The 22,863-nt window shown below is 44.4% G+C and overlaps 1 protein-coding gene across 3 annotated transcripts in view; it reads right to left on the bottom strand.

Moving 5' to 3' along the window:
* Window positions 1–22,570, bottom strand: part of ryk (receptor like tyrosine kinase) — a 436,205-nt gene extending 413,635 nt beyond the window's left edge. For 2 of the 3 annotated variants that reach the window (XM_085990858.1, XM_085990859.1), the window contains exon 1: window positions 22,265–22,570. In XM_085990858.1, the coding sequence (XP_085846984.1) occupies window positions 22,265–22,418 (154 nt within the window). In that variant the 5' untranslated portion in view covers window positions 22,419–22,570. The remainder of the gene's footprint in view (window positions 1–22,264) is intronic. The other variant, XM_085990860.1, reaches the window with a different exon arrangement.
* Window positions 22,571–22,863: the final 293 nt, after the last annotated feature.

The raw sequence follows: 22,863 nt of genomic DNA, 5'->3' as shown, positions 1-22,863 counted from the left end.
GTAGTTAATTAATTATAAGTCAGTCTCTCAGGAGGCTTCCTGACTTGGTCCGGATAACGCCTCGGGGGTGTAGTAGTTTCTGGTGGTGTAGTAGGTTCTTCTGGCAAGGCTGATTCGGCTTGAATGCCAGTGTCGGGTTCATCGGGTTCCAGTATCACCGGATCGGAGGTAGATATGGGTATCGCTACTTCATCGTTCGACGTAGAGTTGTGGTGTAGGTTGTCCCTTTTCGGAGGACTTGATGATTTGGTGAGCATGGCGCCTTATTATGCTTTCGCCGATGTCCACGGTATACATCAGTGGTCCTAGTCGTGTGCAGATAGTTCCAGGCTGCCATTTCTCGGTACGGTGGTCCCGGGCCAAAACTTGTTGACCTATCTGGAAGGTTCTAGTTGGCCTTTCATTCATGCCTTGAAACTGCCGGTTCTCCACGTCCCTTCTGATGTTGGGCTTGACCAAATCCAGCCGGCATCTTCGGTTTCTATTGAAGAATATCATGGCGGGAGTTTGGTTGGTAACCATATGTGTTGCATTCCTGTATGCGAATAAGAAGTTATCCACCTTGTGCTGAAGTTTTATGTCCTCATTACCCATGGCCTTCTTGAAGGTCTGGACAAACCTTTCAGCCAATCCATTGGTGGCAGGATGGTATGGGGCGGATGTGTAGTGCTTAACCCCATTGTTTTTTTTTTTTTGTTTTTTTTTTAAGAACTTCCTGAATTCTTCAGACGCAAATTGCAGTCCATTATCAGAACATATCTGTTCCGGCAGCCCATTCCTGGCAAATATGGTCCTTAATACTGTGATGGTTTTTTCCGTGGTGGTGGAGGACATCTTTATTACCTCCGGCCACTTGGAGTGTGCATCAACCGCGATTAAAACATTGAGTCCATAAATGGACCAGCAAAGTCGATGTGTACCCTTTGCCGGGGAGATGAGGGCCACTCCCATGGATGTAGAGGGGCTTGTGGTGGAGCGTTTTGGACCTTCTGGCATCCTAGGCAGCTCTTGGTCATTTCTTCGATGTCTCCATCGATACCTGGCCACCATACAAACGCCCTAGCTAGGTTCTTCATTTTCACTCCACCCAGATGCCCCTCGTGAAGCTCCTTTAGAACTTTATCCTGGAGTTTGGGTGGAATCACCACTCTGGATCCACACATCAAGGTTCCTCGGCACACTGACAGCTGTTCTCTTCTTTGCGAGAATGCTGGCAACAGTGGTTCGCCATGTGCTGGCCATCCCTTCACTGTTAAATCGTAGACCCGTGAAAGAGTCGGGTCATTTCTTGTTTCCCTTTCAATGGCAGAATTTGTTACTGGTAGACATTCCACTATGGTAGAGTGGAACATCTCCATTGGGTCTACTGTAGGTGCCTCTTCTACCGTTGGCAACGGTAGGCGCGATAAACCGTCAGCTTTCCCATGCTGTTTTGACTCTTTGTATTCTATGTTGTATTGGTGTGCCCCTAGAAAAAGGGACCACCTCTGTAGCCTTTGTGCTGTCATAATGGGAACACCCTTTTTAGGGTTGAATATGGAGATGAGGGGTTGATGGTCAGTCAACAAGGTAAATTTTTGTCCGTGTAGGTAATGGTTGAATTTCTTTACTCCCCATACCAGGCTGAGTGCTTCCCTGTCGATTTGGGCATAGTTACGCTCAGCTGAGTTCAATGAGCGTGACGCAAAAGCTATCGGCCGTTCTGAGCCATCAGGGAATTTATGCGATAATACTGCTCCTATGCCGTAAGGGGATGCATCGCACGCCAGTCTGATTGGCAGTGATGGGCTGTAATGAGCCAAAACTTCTTTGGATGTGATTAAGTCTTTGCATTTATGGAAGGCACTTTTGCAGTCTTCGTTCCATTTCCAAATTACTCCTGTTTGTAGCAGTTCATTAAGAGGGTGTAGAAGAGTTGATAAGTTCGGTAAAAATTTATGATAGTAATTTATTAATCCCAGGAACGACCTTAATTGTGAAGCATTTTCAGGTGCTGGGGCTTTTATGACCGCCTCAATTTTTTCAGGTGACTTATGCAACCCTTCCTTATTTATTATGTGGCCACAATATATTTGATTTTGGAAAAATTCGCACTTGGGGCAATTTGCTCGTAGGCCCCGTTCTCTCAGCCTAGTGAGCACCTGCTCTAAATTGGCAAGGTGCTCGCTGTCATTTTCTCCTGTTACAAGGATGTCGTCTAGGTAGCATCGAGTCCCCGGAATCCCTCGGAGGACTTGCTCCATAGCTCTTTGCCAGATAGCTGGAGCGGTTGCTACTCCGAAAACCAGTCGATCGTACTGGTACAGACCTTTGTGTGTATTTATCTTGAGATATTTTTTTTTTTTTTTTTTTTTTTTTAAAGAGGCCTCTTCAACCTCCATCTGTAGATATGCCTGTGCCAAGTCAATTTTGGTGAAACGTTTCCCTCCGGATAGTGAGGCGAAAATATCTTCTATCCTCGGAAGAGGATACTGTACCGTGTGAAGGACCGGGTTTACAGTCACCTTGAAGTCTCCACAGATGCGAATTTTTCTCTGTTCTTCAGATTTATCATTCTTCAATGCTTTCTTCATGACTGGGACGATGGGTGTTGCCCACTCGCTCCAATCTATTTTAGATAATACGCCTGCCTTTTCCAAATTCTCCAGCTCTGCCTCGACTGCTGGACGAATTGCGTATGGCACCGGTCTTGCCTTAAAAAAACTTGGAATTGCTGCATCTTCCACTTTTATTGAGGCGGTGATGCCTTTCAAGGTTCCTAGTTTCTCTTGAAATACTTCCTTGGCGTTGGCCAAGATGTCTTTTAATTGGCTAAATAACAGAGCCCACCCTCGTGGGCGATCGGTTCCAACAAGGAAGAATACTAGCCAAGCGGTCACCTTTATACCTGGGCAAGCAGGCGGGGCCATGGGCGGAGTCAGCTGAGGTATGCCTAGGTATAACAGCGTGCGTGGCAAGAGGTAACCTTGTGTAGTGATAACAACAGTGTAAACAGTGATAACAACAGTGTAACAATAGTGAACGGTTGTGAACGGTAACAGTGGTTTACCACACAGAGATACAGCAAAGGCCACAGGACTTCGGCACCCATGAAATGACACGGGGTTTCGAGAGATGTTATCGCTGCGGCAGATCCACCCATGACCAGAGGGACTGCTGGTTCAAGGAAAAAGCATGCAGGCGATGCGGAAAGATGGGACACATTCCACGTGTGTGCCGATCTGAAAACAAAAAATCCACTAACGGGAAAAGAATCAATAAGGAAAAGCACAGAAAGGTACAAATGATGACGGACAGTAGCTCCGAAGACCAGAAAAGCGATAGCGACTCCGGGAACAAGAGACTAAGCTCTCTCAAATTACATAATGTAAGTGCCAAAGAAGATTACCAGACCATTTGGGTTACCCTCACAATAGCAGGGTCCCCAGTTAAAATGGAGCTAGATACAGGATCAGCTCTGACCGTCATAAATCGACGGGATTACAAGCGGCTATTTCCGCATATACCTTTAAAAGACACATCCATTATCTTGAAAACATATACGGGGCAGAAAGTATACCCCAAAGGAAACCTATAGTTACTATCTTAACTCGTCGCTTTTCATGGAATGAATTGATAAGTATATCACTCTGCAGCTCCTACTGCACTGAAAGCCTTGTCCAGTGTTAACTTTTTCTCAGAAGATACCTTTTTTTGTGTTTCTACACTTAGGGGATTGCAGATGAATTTGTCTCGCAGAGAATCTGCCAGTCCTACCTCGAATTGGCAGTGTAGGGTATCAACAATCTCCTCAAAATTCTTGTCCATCGGTTCGGCTGGAGTGATTAAGTTTCGTAACAGCTTGTATGTCTTTGCGCCCATTAAATCCAGAAGCACTGAAGCTTTTTTTTCATCTTCTATTCCATTTGCGGTGCAATATACCTCCACTCTTTCCACATATGTAGTCCAATCCTCTATCTCGTTATCAAAAACATCAATATTGCCAGAATTAGGCATCTTAGAAAAGATATGGCGCTTCCCGCGCTTTCCCGCCGCTGCTGCCGATGACAACGCTGTTTACTGCGGTTTCCGTTTGTTTTATTTTATTTATTTTTTACTGTTGGAGACTCGTTCCCGCCGGAGTTTCTCTCCAGGTCTGAACGCTGACCTGCTTGCCACGCTGGCCGTCTCCCGAGTGCTCCCTCCCAGTCCGTTATTGCTTGCCTCCAATTTCGCTGCCTGTCTCAGCTGTAGAGCCAGCCGCTGGAGCCCCAGCCTTACGCCCAGGAAGGATTAGCGCAGTACCTGCCACCAGCTTGGCCAGCTGGTGAAACCACAGCTTCTCTCACTTCCTTGAGTCTTCAGGACGCCCGAGGAATCGATGTCCTTGAGGTGCTGCCGAATTGCAGGTAAGTCCGTTTCCACTTCGTCGCCACTGTAGTGTCCGTGTGTAGATAAAGACACTGAAGACAGGAGCTGGTTCATAGGTATTTACTAAGCAAAGTCTGGGGGGGGGGGGGGGGGGGTTCTAACGGATATACACAATACACAGGCTTATATAGCCCGAGTGGCAATCACCGGCACCACAGCACACCTGGGGCTCTTAAAAGGCACATACACTACACTAAGGAGAAGAATATGAGCTCGAATGGAGCCAAAAGCTCTAGAGAAAGAGGTGGTAAAAATTAGAGCATACATCATAAGATTTAATAGTTACCAGTTTGTTAAGTTTTGGATCTGCTTTTCAGAACTCTTGAATTCTGCATGTGTATTAGATGTGTTATTTGGAGGGGTATATGGTAGGATGAGTAACTGATATGGTCACGTGTGGCTTTTCCCATCTATCTATGTTTGAGTGAATTATATGTTTAGTTAAGCCAATCGCAAAAGCATTTTTTGCACTTTGGACACATTTAAAGTGTACCGCCTGCTGTACGCAAGACTTGTAATTATGCAGATAGATCTATGGATCCAACCAATTGATCGTATCAAGTAGAACAATTTAGTTCTATAGTTAGCCAATATCCCCAGGTAACAGTTGAAAGTTGAAATTAACATCAAAACTTTAATTTGTATTAAGATGTTGTTACTATGGTTATTAAACCTCTAAAGATCATTCATCGTGGGGTGTTTTATTTCTATGAATTGTGCACACATTCCATCCATCAACTTAACATTCTTAACTTAGTCCAAAAGCAACTCCAAATATTACATCAGTATTTAGTGTTCATTAATGTGTGATTGAAATTACAGGTCAATCACAGCAGAATTAAAAACAGTTAACAGCAAAGAAACTCGGCCTTAGCTTAATCGACCTAGCTGCTATACTTCTTGTAGTGCATTCAATTACAGGAAACTTTGTGATATCCGGCACCGACGGGACCGAGCTGTTGCCGTCCCATCAAAACTGCCGGACAAACCAGCGCTAATGTTAAAACACACGGAAGCTTTTGAGCTCCGTATCGAGCAACAAACCCTGTTGCGCAACAGCTTCTAAACAGTTGGCCGTAGCTTGCAAGCGTCTCTGTAGCTAAGCAACGGCTTTAGCTAGACCTTGCAGAGCCTGACTAGTGGAAAAAAAAGCAACGAAAAGAAAAAAAACTTACTGAACCGACTCCTGAATTTTGCCGGTGGCTCGAGCATTCCGGACAGTTAACCTCCGGATAAACCAAAGTTTCCTGTACCTCACATTTAAATAAATAAGCTTTGCCAATTAACTTTTACAGACAATACCCCGTTAAGCCCATAGAAAATCTTCTGTATAGATGTATATGGGAAGGGGAGAAATGAAGAAAAAGTTATACAAAAATATTGCAGAAGAAAATATGAGAGCTCAGGACAATCTAATGAGGATAAACCAAATGCATTGTGCTCCACGCCACCCCCCACTAGTTGGTTTAGCAAGTTTATCCAGCGAACAGCTCCACCCGGTTCAATGCCTTATTTGTGCTCAGTTAGCTCATCTCAGCCAGAGCAGAAGGGATGCTATGATTGGTATCAGTATCCCTTGGTTAGGGAGGGAACAACTGACCAGGGCTCTTGCTCCTGTTTGCTATACAGAAACTTTTGTTGGAAGTGCACGTGTAGACATCAAGGAACAAAAGGATTGGGCTTGTGTGTAATGGCCATATAGCGCAATAGCTTGCCAGCACTCACAGATGGGTCTCACACATGAATAATGCCCATTTGTGCAAGATACCATAGAGCAACAAACATATCCCAGCAAGGAGTCAAAGCCTTCAGGAGGGAGAAAATATGGCAAGAGGGGAAAAGAATCCAAAGACAAAGTCACATTTATTCATTTGGTACATATGAAATCATGTTCTGATTTGTAAATTGCAACTGAATACACAACATAGGAAATAAAGACCTAATATATGTTGTATAACGAAGGGCTTTGTGTTATATCTTCCTCACGTGTAGTATCATTACCACAAATTATATTAGTATCGCAAGCTGCCACAAAACTTATTAAACTGCAAGTTCCAGTTAGATTTAAGAAATAATCACTTTCTACTACCTGGCTTATCTCAGCTAAAATGTTGCAACACCAAAGGTATTTGCAATTCATTATGCACAATTCGTTAACCCTGGGTAAGTTCCAATAGCAATTTTGCTTTTGAGTGGCGGGCGTGCAGAAAGCCAGGAAAAAATAGAGTTTTGTTTTTCCATTAAAGGAAAAAAGGTTCTTTGCTGAGTCTACTGTAACACAATGTTTCTCACTGCAGATAAAATACAAGCAGATAATACCAACAAATCCTTCCTATCCTCCCAAACACAATTTTCTGTCCAACAGAACAGACTAAAGCATAAACCTACACCTAGGCCTCTCAAGAACTAGACTGCAAGTGTAAGTGTGGTAGATTTATAAAGGAAAGCACCTGCCATTCACCAAGTACCCCCTATTAGCAACATAACTAAGATAACAAAAATCAGTAAGGAAATAGCAGCTTTCAACACAGCAGGTTAGGACACAAACTCACTACAAGAGTGCATACAGATCTAACTTTTTTTTTTGCTTGTTTTCTCCCCATCTCAACCATGATCTTATTGAATGGCGGAGCAGGCTCAAGGGCCGAATGGCCTACTCCTATCTTTTGTGTTCTTATCTCATGTCCAAGTACATGCAATTTTTAGAAGGGTCATTGCATAGCAGCGTGGCTCCTTTTTTCATCCCTAGCCTAGAGACACTGAGATCTACTATAATGGCCTAACTACTTGTGGTAAACCACTGTTGTTGTTGTTGTTGTTGTTACACACTGTTGTACCTATGCATGCCTCAACATGTCTCGGCTGGCTCCACCCACACAGGCCCAGGTATAAAAGGTGATTGACCTGCAGCCCCCTGCCTTCTTGGAACCCAGTCAACCACGAGAGGCATGCTCTGTTCTTTGCTAATAAAAGCCTTTAGTTACTCTCTTAACTCTCAGTCTTTTATGAGTAATTGATAGCGCATCACTACTGCCCTGCTGAGATCAGATAACTCAGCACAGACCAAGAATTTCACCTGGGACTGGTCTGTATGACTTAATCCTGTATGGCCATCAGGAAGCTACTGATTTTACATTTTTAATCCAGCATGTTGAGGAATCAAATGTTCCAACAAAAAAAGTCCTGTTATATATATTACAACAGAACTATTTTTTGGAATAATTGTGTGTAAATAAATGAAAGGTTCGATAGGTGGCTGAAGGAAAAGATTAGGACGACTGATGCAGTAGTGGGTAAACACCAACACAAGACAGCTTACTTCCGTAATATAATTTCTATGTAATTCTATGCTCAGTAACTGGCCACTTGAAGGCGTATTACAGCAACCAGACTATTGCTTACACTATGTTTTTTTAATTCATTCTCATTTCCTTGTGGGGGGGGAAATATATAAAAGAATCTCAACTTTAAAACAAAATCCAAGAGCCAACTCTGAAAAATGGTGATTCTAAAACCAACAAACTTAAGGATAAAATTCACTCGACTTCATAACATTTGTTGACTTGTAAGATGGCTGACACACAAGGAGGCATGTTTTCAACATCTTCAGTAACGACTACCATGATTTACTCAAGGATTCTATTTGTAAATGCAATGAAAAAACTACCCAGATTTTCCCCTACTGTTTATCATCATAATTGCAAGCACAGAATGTGTAGACTTTAAAGCTGCCCCATCATCATTGCAAAGTTGATTTACAGAGGCTCACTTCAAGATGCCATAAAGTCAGCTGACAAAAGCAGACGGTCATAAATGGTTTAAAGTAGGCTGCATCTGTAGCATATTAAAGTGTTTACATGTGCTACAGATGTCGCTGTAAATTTTGAGTCCACGTCAACCAGGCTATTTAAAAGCCTGCCAACAAGAGTTCAACATGGTGTGCATACCTGGAATTTTAAAAATGGCAGTAAAAATACGTAAAATTGAACAACTCAACATTAAGGATATGTTGGAAATAAACAGTTATTATATGTAATGGGGAAATGAGGGCGAGCATCAATTCTTGTTCACATACCTCACAGGAGCCCAAATCCTTCATCTCAATGTCAGGATTCAGATGACATTTTACAAAAGTTTAGCGATACTCTACTAAATGGAACATGAACTATTTCAACTAGTTAAGTGTCAGTAACTGTTTCCTAGCTACAATAAACAGATTTACCCTACTTCCAGTCTCCAGAGCTCTGTTTGCGCTCGGATCAAACCCAAAATAAAACATGCAGCTGCTAAAAATGAATTGTACATGCTTAAAAGACAAATATTGATTTTATGTCTACCCAGCCTATGAGAGAGATTTTACAATAGTAGCAACTCAGGCATTTGGCATGGTGCACCACTATAGGTTAGGGAGGACCAGGGGTTGTACAAGGCCAGATCTAGAGGTTAGATGTCAGGAGATGCTTCTTTTCCCAGAGAATAGTGGACCTCTGGAACAGGCTGCCAGCTTGTGCTATGGATGCCAGTTCACTGAATTCCTGGGGCAGAGATCACCTCAAAAGGTAGGTACTGCAAGGAATGATCAGGGCCAGTGTGATCTCATGGACGACTTTCGATCACCTAGGGATGTTGGATAGGATTTTCACAGATTTCCCCCCACCCCACCCCAAACTGGCCTGGGTTTTTATCTGATGGGCCTTCAATAACCACAAAACTAGAAGTTATAGACTTAAACAAGTTGGCTTTTAATCACTAAGATCAGAGCTAACATCTCAACACGCCGACTGGTTCACAGGAATGAGTCATACAGATCCTGGGATCTTTATGTAAGAGAAGTCAGGGGCGGAGCCAAGAGCCAAGACCTGGAACCTCCCAGGTTAGTCGGGAAAGCGGAAGTGAAACTATACACAGTGGGGGAGGGTAATATACATGAGTGCAAAACGAATACAGGATCAAGACAAACAGATTTCATTACAATCTGTTTCTTCGCCTCTTAGGTGTGGTGGAGTGTATATATAGTATCACAACTGTGTGGGACAGGCTGGATAGACCAGAGGGTCTTTTCCTGTTTGTTATTGTTTGTATGTAGAACTCACCACCAAACCAAATCCATTCAATCAGTTTTCATAGTTGCAGCTACTTGTACATGTTAATGTCATTACGTTTCTACAAATACACAGAACACAAGATGTCCAGGCCCACTGCCAGAAGCAAAATTTACTTTTAAGCAAAAAAAGGGATAAGTAAGCAGCACTCAACATTATGGCCCAAGTTATGTCGCAAGTAATTGAATAACAATTCATATTGTACCAATTTAAACTCAGCTTTGAAATGTTACATACAACTTGAAGTAGGGGTGGATCCTCCATATTTAAACTAATTAATGATCCCCAGAAATCGAATGATTACCATCTGAGCAAGAAATCTTTGACCAGTTAACCCTGTGGATTTTGAAGGCCTCGGTGTAAACACCGCTACTTTTCTATGTACGTAAAACAGGAGCAGAAATGCAGAAACTGCAAGCTCAAACCAATTTTATACTTGAATATTACCAACACAGAAAACTTGCCATTTTTCCAAATTATGTCACTGGAAAACAGTTTAGACGGTACAACTTTTATTTTTGTGATTTTTATGGGCCAGGCACAACACGGTGTTCCATATCTACCCAAGCTTCACTGCTGTTATTGTACTTTCGGTAGGTAAGTAGATAAAGGAGCTCAGAGCTAACTCTCAGACCATACCTCAAGTGCGACTGTACATTATGTTCACAATTATATATTATCTGCTCTCCCATGACATTACTCATGGATAGTCCAGGGACCAGAGCATGGTTGTGATGCTTACCATGGTTTTCTTCCAAACCAGGCAGTTGAGCACAATGGGGGAATTAGCTAGTGGAACACAGTAGGAAGCCAAGGAGCAGATCCTGGCGCACAAAAAGGGGTAGGTTTATGAACAGGGTTCACAGAAATCAGAAATCACAGAAACCTCACAGTACAGATAGAGGCCATTTCGGCCCATCGAGCCTGCACCGACACATATCCCTCCCAATCCCCGTAACCCCTACACCAACACATATCCCACCCTATCCCCGTAACCCCACGTATTTAATCCCCCTAACACTAAGGGTCAATTTTTTTATCATAGCCAATCAACCTAACCTGCACATCTTTGGACTGTGGGAGGAAACCGGAGCACCCGGAGGAAACCCACGCAAACACGGGGAGAATGTGCAAACTCCACACAGACAGTCACCCGAGGCCGGATTCGAACCCGGGTCCCTGGCGCTGTGAGGCAACAGTGCTAACCACTATGCCATCATTGGACTTCAAAAGTAGGAGCTGCCCTACTTAATACCAGTGGAGAAGCAGCAAACTTTCATGGCCAGAAATTTGTTTTCCGAGAAAAAATATTGTTTATTCAATCAAAAAAATCAGGAAGCGTCTTTAAAGCACCAGCATCTTTTATGATCGATAGCAAAACTGGTTATAGCATACCATTACGTCCTGTTTGTAAGCATTACCCCCCCCCCACCTTTGTCTAGTACTAGATTGAAGAACAGGTTGCAGCCTTAAACTGCATTATGCAGGTTGTGACACCCACTCTGTATATTTAATGTATGACTGGCTAGTCACCCATGGCATTGCTCAGTCAGGGAATTTGCAGTTTTACAACAATCGAGGTGCTTATGACAGGAAGAGCCCATCTGGGCCACTCGGTCAAACTGACAAAATAAGTCTATTGCCATTTTATTAAATGGTACTGTAGGATTCTGGGGGCTGAATTCCATGGCTTTGTCCGTTATTGTGTGAAGACTGTAAATGAGTGACCTTTATGTATTTATCCATTACCATTTTTAAAGCAGAGAAAACACAAGAGGGTATCCAGGTTCGCCAAGCAGGGGTAGATATCTGGTAGTTATGTGTGGAGGGGGAATGGGGTTCATCTGCACTGTGGGGGGGGCGGGCAGTACTGCAGTTTGGTAACACTGGGAGATGGTCATGCATTAGGTTGGGGCCCTGGTGTTCAACAGTTCCTCTGATTTGGCACCACCTTGGGTTTGGCAAAATCGTGGCAGGAAAACCTGAGATTTGACACAACTGGAGGTGGAATGTGAGGTTTAGCTTAATGGTGGATTCCCCACCGTCTGTCAGCGATGAATCACAGAATCTTACGACGTAGAAGGAGGTCATTCAGCCCATCGTGCCTGTGCCAGCTCTTTGAACGAGCTGTTCAATTAGTCCCACACACCTGCTCTTTTGCTTTAGACCTGCAATTTTTCCTTTCCAAGTGTATATCCAATTCCCTTTTGAAAATTACTATTGAATCTGCTTCCACCGCCGTTTCAGGCAGCGCATTCCAGATTATAACAAGTTACTGTGTAAAAAACATTCTTTTCTCTCCGCCCCCCCCCCCAGCCCACACAGTTCTTTTGCCAACTATCTTAAATCTGGGTCCTCTGGTAATCAACCTTCCTGCCAGTAGAAACAGTTTCTCCTTATCTACACCATCAAAATCCTTCATAATTTTGAAACTTCTATTAAATCTCCTGTTAACCTTCTCTGCTCTAAGTTGTGAAATTGAATTAAATTTGCAGGCAAGTAATAGAAAATATGAGCTACAAAAACCCAGCTGCTTCACTAACATCCTTCAGGGAAGGGAACCCTACCCAGTCTGGCCTAAATGTGACTCAAGTCTCACACTAGGTAGCTGACCTTGTTGAAGCCTTGCTAAAATCTATGTAGACTACATCAAACGCACTACCCTCCTTGTTACCTTTTCAAAAAATTCAGTCAAGTTAGTCAGACACGACCTTCCCTTAACAAATCTATGCTGACTGTCTTTTCTAAATGACGATTAATTCTGCCTCTCAGAATTTTTTCCAGTAATTTGCCCACCACCAAGGTTAGGCTGACTGTCCTGTAATTACTCGGTCTATCCCTTTCTCCCTTTTTAAACAATGGTACAACGTTAGCAGTCCTCTGGCACCAGGCCTGTAGCCAGAGAGGATTGTAAATTGATGGTCAGAGCCTCTGCTATTTCCTCCCTTGCTTCTCTTAACAGCTTGGGATACATTTCATCCGGGCCTGGCAATTTATCTACTTTCAAAGATGCTAAACCTCTTAATATATCCTTAATATTTCTTCTCTCACTATGTAACATTTGTAAAATCCATTCAGATTTACGCTAATGGCTTTTATGAGACTTTCGATAAAAGTATGATGCTGCTGTTTAATTTTTATAGCTTTGAAAATGACTTGTCACTGCCTATGAAAACTCCACAACAGCTTAAGTTTATATTTTCTTCAATTTGGTAATGATCTAGTGCTGCATCGAGATTGCTGTTTGTACTTGGAACCAAAAGGACTGTGCTGGAAACTTTATATTCTGGATAATGTTTGAACAGTCGTTATAGAAACAACTGAAGTTATTAAAATTGTCCAATTTTGTTGCTATGTATGTTCCCAACTAAAGCAGTTGTTTTTCATAATTACAGAATGTTGCCAAGATATTCTCCATTTGTCTGGAGAATTATTTTTGAAAACGCTCTAGTTGCATCAGATTTCTACTATTCACCCTTCATAAACTTGAGGTCATCCAAAACTCTGCTGCCCGAGTCCTAACTGGCACCAAATCCTGTTCACCCATCACCCCTGTGCTCACTGACCTACATTGGCTCCCGGTTAAGCAACGCCCCAATTTTAAAATTCTCATCCTTGTTTTCAAATCCCTCCGTGGTCTCACCCCTCCCTATCTCTGTAATCTTGAATTTATATAGTGCCTTTAACGTAGTAAAACGTCCCAAAGCGTTTCACAGGAGCATTATCAAACAACATTTGACACCGAGCCACATGAGGAGGTATTAGGGCAGGTGGTCACAGAGGTAGGTTTTGAGGAGCATCTTAAAGGAGGAAAGAGAAGTCGAGACGGAGAGGTTGAAGGAAGGAATTCCAGAGCTTAGGGCCTTGGCAGCTGAAGGCACGACCAATGGTGGAGTGACTGAAATCGGGGATACTCGAGAGGTCAGGATTAGAGGAGCGCAGACATCTCAGGGGGTTGTGAGGCTGGAGGAGATTAGAGATAGGGAGGGGTGAGGCCATGGAGTGATTTACTGAATATTACAGGAGCCAGTACATACATTTAATATTATGCATGTGTGTCAGATATTTGTGATTGTGGCTGTGGAGTTATACCTGATGCAAGGGAAAGTTAGTTGTGCTTGTCAAAGGCCAATTATTCCATTCTTTGGTCACCTGTAGGAGTTTTTGCAGTGTGGCAACCTCGCCTCATCCATCTTCAACTGTTTTATCAATGACCTCTCTGCAATAGATGGCTACAGCAAAATATTACCAATTTGATTGAATTTTTCGAGGGGTGCCTAGGTGTGTGGATGAGGGTAGTGCAGTTGATGTAGTCTACATGGACTTCAGTAAGGCTTTTGACAAACTCCAGCATGGGAGACTGGTCAAGAAGGAAAGAGCCAGGGCAATTTGGCACATTGGATCCAAAATTGGCTTAGTGGCAGGAGGCAGAGGGTGATGGTCGAAGGTTGTTTTTGTGACTGGAAGTCTGTGTCTAGTGGTGTACCGCAGGGATCGGTGCTGGGTCCCTTGCTGTTTGTAGTGTACATTAATGATTTAGATATGAATATAGGAGGTATGATCAGTAAGTTCGCAGATGACACGAAAATTGGTTGAGTGGTAAATAGTGAGGAGGGAAGCCTCAGGCTACAGGACGATATAGACTGGTTGGTCAGATGGGCAGAACAGTGGCAAATGGAATTTAACCCTGAAAAGTGTGAGGTGATGCATTTTGGGAGGACTAACAAGACAAGGGAATACACAATGAATGGTAGGACCCTAGGAAGGACAGAGGATTGGAGGGACCTTGATGTACATGTACATAGATCCCTGAAGGCAGGACAGGTAGATAAGGTGGTTAAAAAGGCATATGGGATACTTATATTCTATGCCTCAGCTAATGAAGGCAAGAGCAGGGAGGTTATGATGGAACTGTACAAAACACTAGTTAATCCACAGCTGGAATACTGTGTGCAGTTCTGGTTGCCACACTATAGCAAGGATGTGATTGAATTGGAGAGGGTGCAGAGGAGATTCACCAGGATGTTACCTGGGCTGGAGCGCTTCAGCTATGAAGAGAGACTGGACAGGCTGGGGTTGTTTTCCTTAGAGAAGGCTGAGGGGGGACCCGATTGAGGTATACAAAAAATGATGAGGGGCATAGAAAGGGTAGATAGAAAGGAACCAACTTAGTAGAGAGGTCAATAACCAGGGGACATAGTTTCAAGGTAAGGGGCAGGAGGTTTAGAGGGGATTTGAGGAGAAACTTTTTCACCCAGAGGGTGGTTGGAATCTGGAACTCACTGCCTGAAAGGGTGGTAGAGGCAGGAACCCTCACAACATTCAAGAAGCATTTAGATGAGCACTTGAAACGCCATAGCATACAAGGCTACGGACCAAGTGCTGAAAAATGGGATTAGAATAGACAGGGCTTGATGGCCGGCGTGGACACGATATGCCGAAGGGCCTCTTTCTGTGCTTTTAACTCTATGACGATGAATACCGGCTGTGCCAGCAACGCCCACATCCGATGAATGAATACATTTTTAAAAAACTGGTCTCCACATGCTCAAAAATATCCAGTAAAAATAAAGATATCTCCTAAAAGGTGAAAGGTACAGTATTGTGATTTGTTTTCTTTGATATAAGGAAGTCAGATTTGACATACTCCCTCCTGCCTATTCTTCTTTATGTACTTCTGCATATTTTATATGACCCTACGTAGGAATGGCTTTCCAGTCAGTAACATCTTAGGGTTCAGAGGGCACTTGCAACTTTGTTCTTGCTCTTTAGGATATCATCGGAACCACTTGATGTACAGCTGCCTTTTAACACACTTCTGACAATGAGTCATTCTATATATAGCTGTTCTGTTATTTTCTAGTAGCTTGCCCGCAAACCTATCCCATGCTAGCAGTCCATCTGGTAACATGGAATACGCCAAGACTTTTGTCACAACTGATATTGTATCTCATCATCCTGTCATGTGGCCCAACCAGTACTCTTCAGTAAACTGTCATGGAAACAAATCCCAACAAGCGCAAAGTAAAATAAAACATTTCTTCTAAGTGCTAATAAAACCACAAAGGTTTTAGGTACAGGTAGACTACCTTTTATCCGAACTTCCGAAAACCGAAACCCTCTAAAAACCGAAGGTTTTTTCGTTCAGCGTAAGTCGTGCGCACGACATGACCAGAGTGGCGCACGACTTACGCTGAGCAGAGGGTCAGCGTAAGTCGTGCGCACGACCCCGACCCCCGCCGACGACCCCCCGCGGACCCCCCCGCCGACCCCGACTCCCGCCGACCCCCCCGCGGACCCCGACTCCCGCCGACCCCCCCGCCGACCCTGACCCCCGCCGACCCACCCCCGACAAATTTCCCAGTCTTATAAAATGCCTTCCGAAATCCGAAATTTTCCGAAAACCGAAACACGGCTGGTCCCGAGGTTTTCGGAAAAAGGATAGTCTACCTGTATTCTCAAACTGATTAAGCTTTGCTTTTCCAGTTTAGATTGTCATCAGATATCTCACCCTTCATTAGTCTAAAACACCCCCCATCCAAGATAATTTGCCTACATAACATTCATTCCACTTCAAAAAGCCATTGATCACCAAAAGTGCTTTGAAATATTTTGATGTAAAAGGTGCTAAATCAAAGCACGTCTGCTATACTTTAGCAATAGCCATTAAAAACACTGAATGCAATCAAGTTTAGAAGACATTCCAAAACTAGGTACCGATCAAACAACTCCGATCTCGTGGCAAGGGCTTTCCACTGCTGTGCTCATCGGCTAGCAATTTCCATTCATTTACTTTAATTGGCAGAAAGTTGCAGGTCCAGACTTATGTCAGTCTTGTATACCAGTGTAGCACAATTAACTTACAATACTGCCCATTTCCTTTTGAACTAAGATAATCGCACACTTCAATAGCAATATTAACAGTTACACAAACACAATTAAGCTTTTACCTGTACAGAGGTTCTAATTCCAGAACGCATTTCAAAGTACTATAGTGCATACTAAATCATAGTGAAAAGTTGACAAAACATGTTCATTTTTGTTGACAAATGCACGTGCAGAAAAACATCATCAATTGCTTTCCAATTAATTACATTGCATACATAGAATTTACAGCACAGAAACAGGCCATTTGGCCCAACTGGTCTATGCCAGTGATTATGCTCCACACAAGCCTCCTCCCATCATAGTTCCTCTAACCCTAACAGCATTCCCTTCCATCCTTTTCTCCCTCATGTACTTATCGAGCTTCCCCTTAAATGTATCTGTGCTAGTCACCTCAACCACTCCCTGTGGTAGCAAGTTCCACATTCTAACCAGTCTCTGGGCAAAGAACTTTCTCCTGAATTCCTTATTGGATTTATTAGTGACCACCTTATCTATGACACCTTAGTTCTGGACTCCCCCACAAGTGGAAACATCTTCTCTTTGTCTACCTCTATTAGGTTACCCCTCATCCTTGCCTTTTCTAAAGAAAAAGAGGTCCAGCCAGTTCAGTCTTTCCAGTTAGTTACGACCTCTCAGTTCTGGTATCATCCTTGTAAATCTTGTTTGCACCTTCTCCAGTGGCTCTCTATCCTTTTTGTAATATGGAGACCAGACTGTGCTCTAAACAAGTTTTATACAAGTTTGACGTAACTTCTCTGCTTTTCAATTCTATTCTTCTAGAAATGAACCCCAGTGCTTTGTTTGCATTTTTAATGGCCTTATTAACCTGTGTTGCTACTTTGAATGATTTGCGAACACCTAGATCGCTTTGCTCCTTTACCCCATTTAGACTCTTATTTTCCAAGGAATGTGTGGCCTCCTTATTCCCTCCTAGCAAAATGCACCACTTCGCACTTCTCTGCAGGTAGCACGGTGGCATAGTGGTTAGCACTGTTGCCTCACAGCGCCAGGGACCCGGGTTCGAATCCGGCCTCGGGTGACTGTGTGTGGAGTTTGCACATTCTCCCCATGTTTGCGTGGGTTTCCTCCGGGTGCTCCGGTTTCCTCCCACAGTCCAAAGATGTGCAGGTTAGGTTGATTGGCTATGATAAATTGACCCTTAGTGTTAGGGGGATTAAATACGTGGGGTTACGGGGATAGGGTGGGATATGTGTTGGTGTAGGGGTTACGGGGATCGGGTGGGATATGTGTCGGTGCAGGCTCGATGGGCTGAAATGGCCTCTATCTGCACTGTGGGGTTTCTGTGATTCTGTGATATACTGAAATTAATTCGCCATTTACACACCCATTCTGCAAGTTTATAACACCTTCATGTATTTTGTTGCAGTCTTCTTCAGTACTACAACTCCTCCCTCCCCCCCCAAAATTTGGTGTTGTCCGCAAATTTTCAAATTGTACTTCCGATTCTCAAGTCCAAATCATTTATGTAAATGGTGAACCGTGGTCCCAGCATCGTTCCCTGTGGAACACCACTTCCCACCTTCTGCTAGTCTGAGTAAATACCTTTAGTCGAAAGGCGGAAGTCACACCCCCATCCACATCAATGGGGCTGTGGTGGAAAGGGTGGACATCTTTAAGTTCCTCGGAGTCCACATCACGGAAGACCTCTCCTGGTCCCTCAACACCTCCTCTCTGGTGAAGAAGGCCCAGCAGCGCCTATATTTCTTAAGGAGGCTGAAGGGATGTAATCTGTCACCCCTGATCCTCTCTAACTTTTACTGCTGCACTATAGAGAGCATCCTGACAAACTGTATCACAGTATGGTATGGCAGCTGTAGCTACTATGACCGGAAAGCCCTGCAGCGGGTAGTCAAAACTGCCCAACGCATTACCGGCACCCGGCTACTGACCATAGAGCACATATACCAGAAACGCTGTCTACGGAGGTCACGGTCCATCATCAAAGACCCTACCCACCCCAGCCACAGTCTGTTCGCCCTCCTACCATCTGGGAGACGCTACAGATGCAGTCGCACCCATACGACCAGATTTAGGAACAGCTTCTTTCCCAGGGCTGTCATCCTACTGAACTCCACAAATAAACTCTAAAGCCTGCACATCTGCCAATGCACTTTATTATGGTCATATTTATGTTAATATGCTACAAGCCAAATCCCTGTTCCTGGGACTAGGGACAGGGTCACTGGCAAGGCTTGGAAGCTAAGCAGAGCCAGGCCTGGTTAGTACCTGGAGGGGTGACCATCAGGGAAGACCAGGTGCAGAAGGTCACGGAAGGAGCCCCGAGGAGGGGCGGTTGGTGAGAAGGTCACGGAAGGAGCCCCGGGAGGGGCGGCTGGTGAGCAGGCCCGGGCGTTGGGCTGAAGATTGTCGGACAGGAGGAATGGTGGAAATGGAATGGCGGCGCACACAGACGCAGCGGCTTTGCTTCTCCCAGGACGGTGCTATTTACGTTTAATGTTAATGTTATTTGTACTGGACTCATGGGAGCTTGCAAGATCACATTTCGTTGTTCATGTACTTGTGCAATGACAATAAAGTTGAATTATTATTATGTATGTTGAATGTTTAAATGTCTTAATCCAAATGTACACTAAATTTCGTTGTACTGCACTTGTGCACTAACAATGACAATAAAAGTTGATTTGATTTGATTTGATTTTAACCCCTACTCTGTTTTATAGTCAGCTTCCTATACATTCTGCCACTTGTCTCCTGACTCCACATGCTCTGACCTTGGTCACGAGTCTACTAGGGTAGATATACTACATCACCCTTATCTACTCTTTGTTACTTTTGTATTAGCCGTGGCTCAGTTGGTAGCAGCCTGTTTGATTGGCACCCCATCCACCATCTTAAACATTCACTCCCTCCACCACCGTCGTACCGTGGCTGCAGCGTGTACCATCTACAAGATGCACTGCAGCAACTCGCCAAGGCTTCTTCGGCAGCACCTCCCAAACCCGCGACCTCTTCCACCTAGAAGGACAGGGGCAGCAAGCGCATGGGAACACCACCACCTCCAAGTTCCCCTCCAAGTCACATACCATCCTGACTTAGAAGTATATCGCCGTTACTTCATCGTTACTGGGTCAAAATCCTGGAACTCCCTACCTAACAGCACTGTGGGAGTATCTTCACCACACGGACTGCTGTGGTTCAAGAAGGCGGCTCACCGCCATCTTCTCAAGGGCAACTATGGATGGGCAATAAATGCTGGCCTTGCCAGCGACGCCCAGATCCCATAAGCGAATAAAAAAACTCTTGCCCGATTCAGAAGGTTGTGGGTTCAAGTCCCACTCCAGAGACTTGAGCACAAAAATCTAGGCCGACGCTATAGTGCAGTACTGAGGGAGTTCTACACTGTTGGAGGTGCCGTCTTTTGGATGAGACGTTAAACCAAGTCTGCCCTCTCAGATGGATGTAAAAGATCTCATGGCAATATTTTGAAGAGGAGCACAGGAGTTATCTCTGGTGTCCTGACCAATACTTATCCCTCAATCAACATCACAAAAACAGATTACCTAATCATTATCACATTGGTGTTTGTGGGAGCTTGCTGTGCACAAATTGGCTGCATTACAACAGTGACTACACTTCAAAAGTACTTCACTGGCTGTAAAGGGCTTTGGGACATCTTGGTCAGGAAAGGCACTATATCAATGCAAGTCTTTCTTTCCTTATTTCTCCAAAGAATTCAATAAGGTTGGTCAAGCATGACCTTCCCTTTTGAAATCCGTGCTGACTATTCTTTATTATATTTTCAGTTTCTAGATATTTTCTATAACATGTTTAAGTAAAGATTCCATTATTTTCCTACCACCGATGTTAAGCTAACTGGTCTATAGCTTCTTTTAGTATTCACCATCTGGACCATGGGTTTTATTCTCTCTTAAGTTTGACTTGTTTATCAATTACCTCCCCCTTTCTATGTTAAATATTTTGATACCTTTTTGATCTCTTTTGATATCATCTCCACCCGGTTAGTCTCCCTGGCAAATACAGATGTAAAGTAATTATTCATTGGCCCGGAATTTGCAGTGGGTAATGACAGTGAACTAAAAGCGTTCACCGTCATTACCTCTTTGCTTTGCAGCTGACTGCAAATTACGGGCCAATATTTCCTCCATTTCGCTGTTATTACCTGTGTTTATATCTTGTGCATCCTTTAGTGGCCCTACTGAATCCTGATTTTTCTTTTTTTTTTTTACATTTATGTGTCTGTAGAATACTATTTCTTTTTATATTCTTTGGTAATTTAATTTTGTAGTTCCTCTTTGCCTTCCTATTTTATTTAATGACTTCTTTCCTAACCTCTTCATATCCCTTTTGTCATCATCGTCTTTATTGTCTACATATTTAGTGTATGCCTCTTTAGTTTGAATTTTACCCTTAACTCTTTTTATTCACCCACAGTGTTTCATTATTGGCTAGATTGTACTTGCTTTTTAGTGGAATATATTTCTCCTGAACTCTGTTGATCACCTTTTTAAATATTTCTCACTGCTGTACCATCTCTTCACTGGCCAATGTTTTTTTCTAGTTAACCTTCCCTAGTTACATTCTCCTCCCCTCAAAATTAGCTTTTTTTAGTCTTTGTCTTACTTATGTCTTTCTCAATCCTTATTATGGTGTGATCACTATTGCCTCGATGTCTTCTATGCTTACTTCTCGTATCTGCTCTTGTTCATTTCCCATTACTGCAGCTAGCAGTGATTCCTCTCTTGTTGGGCTTCTTACATACTGGGCGAAAGGAGTCCTGTACACACTAAAAACACCATTGCTTTTTCCAATTTCAGTACCTCTTCTTGAGAGTTTATTTGGGGGGTAGTTGAAATCTCCCATGATTATTATTCTGTCTTTTACTCATTTCATAGATTTGCTTACATAGGTCTTCCTCCACTTCCCTTCCACTATTAAGTAGCCTGAAAAACACCTTTATTACGTGTATTAATCTCCCAACCTCACCATAAAACTTTCTCCTAGTTTCCCCACAAAACTGAGTGTCATTGGTAAAATATGACAGCATGCTATCACCTCAGGGTAAAGTTATCCAAATGTTCAGCCATGCGCAGCTCATCCAAACTGGTCAATGTCCAGCAGAGTGTATCACTAGGCTGAGGGTGTGGGGTTGTGTTTACAAAGTGTATTTTTATCAATTCAGTTGCCAATGATGGATTTCTAAGTGGTCAGTGTTTGTGTGTCAGTCATTTGCAGTTTTATACAGATGCTGTTTTGCAAACAATATACCTGCAAATACATTTTCCACAAAGATGCAGGGCATTTCATCAATAATCTACGTTGTGTAAACGATACACCTTAGGGTGTAAATCATATCTTAATCATCCAGGTAATTTGGATTGAAATGAAAAGCTGGTGGGCAAATTGTGAAGCTGGTGTAGCAGGTTATCTTTGTAAAGTGCAATCGCCTCGCCGTGCAGCTGGATGAGGTAGGCTGCACGCTGACAGAAAGTGTTCCTTTGTGTACGGCAAGTACTAAAGTACCTCTTCTCTTCAGGTTTGCAGCCTCTCCCTCCCTGCACCCTGCCTGTGTGTATGGAGAAATCACTGGAGCCATATTGAGTTGAAACATGTTGGCAACCACCGACTGATTCCGGGCTCCCCCCGTACACACCCACTATTTGATCCGGTGCCGGCGGCCTTGGTGAGGAGGGGACCACTGTGACCCGGGACATGAAGTACTCCCCCGGCCCGGCCCGCACGGCGGGGGCTGCGCTGCTAGCCAGCCGCCCGCCCCCGATAACCGGAGCAATCTCCATAAAGCGGCGGTCACTCACACGCCCGTCCCGAGTATCCGCCGGATCCCCCCCCTGCCCGGCACTCACCGATCAGCCTCCGCACTTCCTCCACGCTCAAGTACACGTTGACCCCGGGACTGCCCCGACACACACTCCCCGAGCAGCAGCAGCAGCTCCACGCCACCATCAGGGCCCGCCAGAGGAGCAGCGCCAACCCCCGGCCCCAACCGGGGCCCGCCATTCGACAGCGGCGGCTGGCCCAGTGAGCGAGTGAAAGCGCGGCTTCACCCCGCGGCGGGGAATCTCGGGCAGCCTCTCCGCCTCTTCATCGCCGCTCGCCGCCTGGCTGCGCGCGCACGCCAACCCTCAGCGCACGCGCGGGACCCGGCCACTGCGCAGGTGCCGAGACACAGCAGGCAGGCGCTCAATGTCCGGCCCACTGCGCAGGCGCCGGGTGGCAGTAGGCAGGCGCTAACAACCCGCCCACTGCGCAGGTGCCGAGACACAGCAGGCAGGCGCAAACAGCCCGGCCCACTGCGCAGGCGCCGGGAGGCAGCAGGCAGACGCTCACTGTCCGGCCTGGTGCCTGTTGGGTTAGTGTGGGGAGCCTTTGAGCATTGGCACACAGGAAGTCCTGGCACTACTTGTGGCCAAATCCAGCCAAGCGCCACACAAACTAGGGTTGT

This window comes from Somniosus microcephalus, chromosome 6 (assembly GCF_052327205.1).
Source record: "Somniosus microcephalus isolate GS21.2 chromosome 6, FLI_Smic_1.0, whole genome shotgun sequence".
NCBI classification, from domain to species: Eukaryota; Metazoa; Chordata; class Chondrichthyes; order Squaliformes; family Somniosidae; genus Somniosus; species Somniosus microcephalus.
The sequence above is the reverse complement of the archived record's forward strand: the minus strand, read 5'-3'. Positions and strand labels throughout refer to the sequence as shown.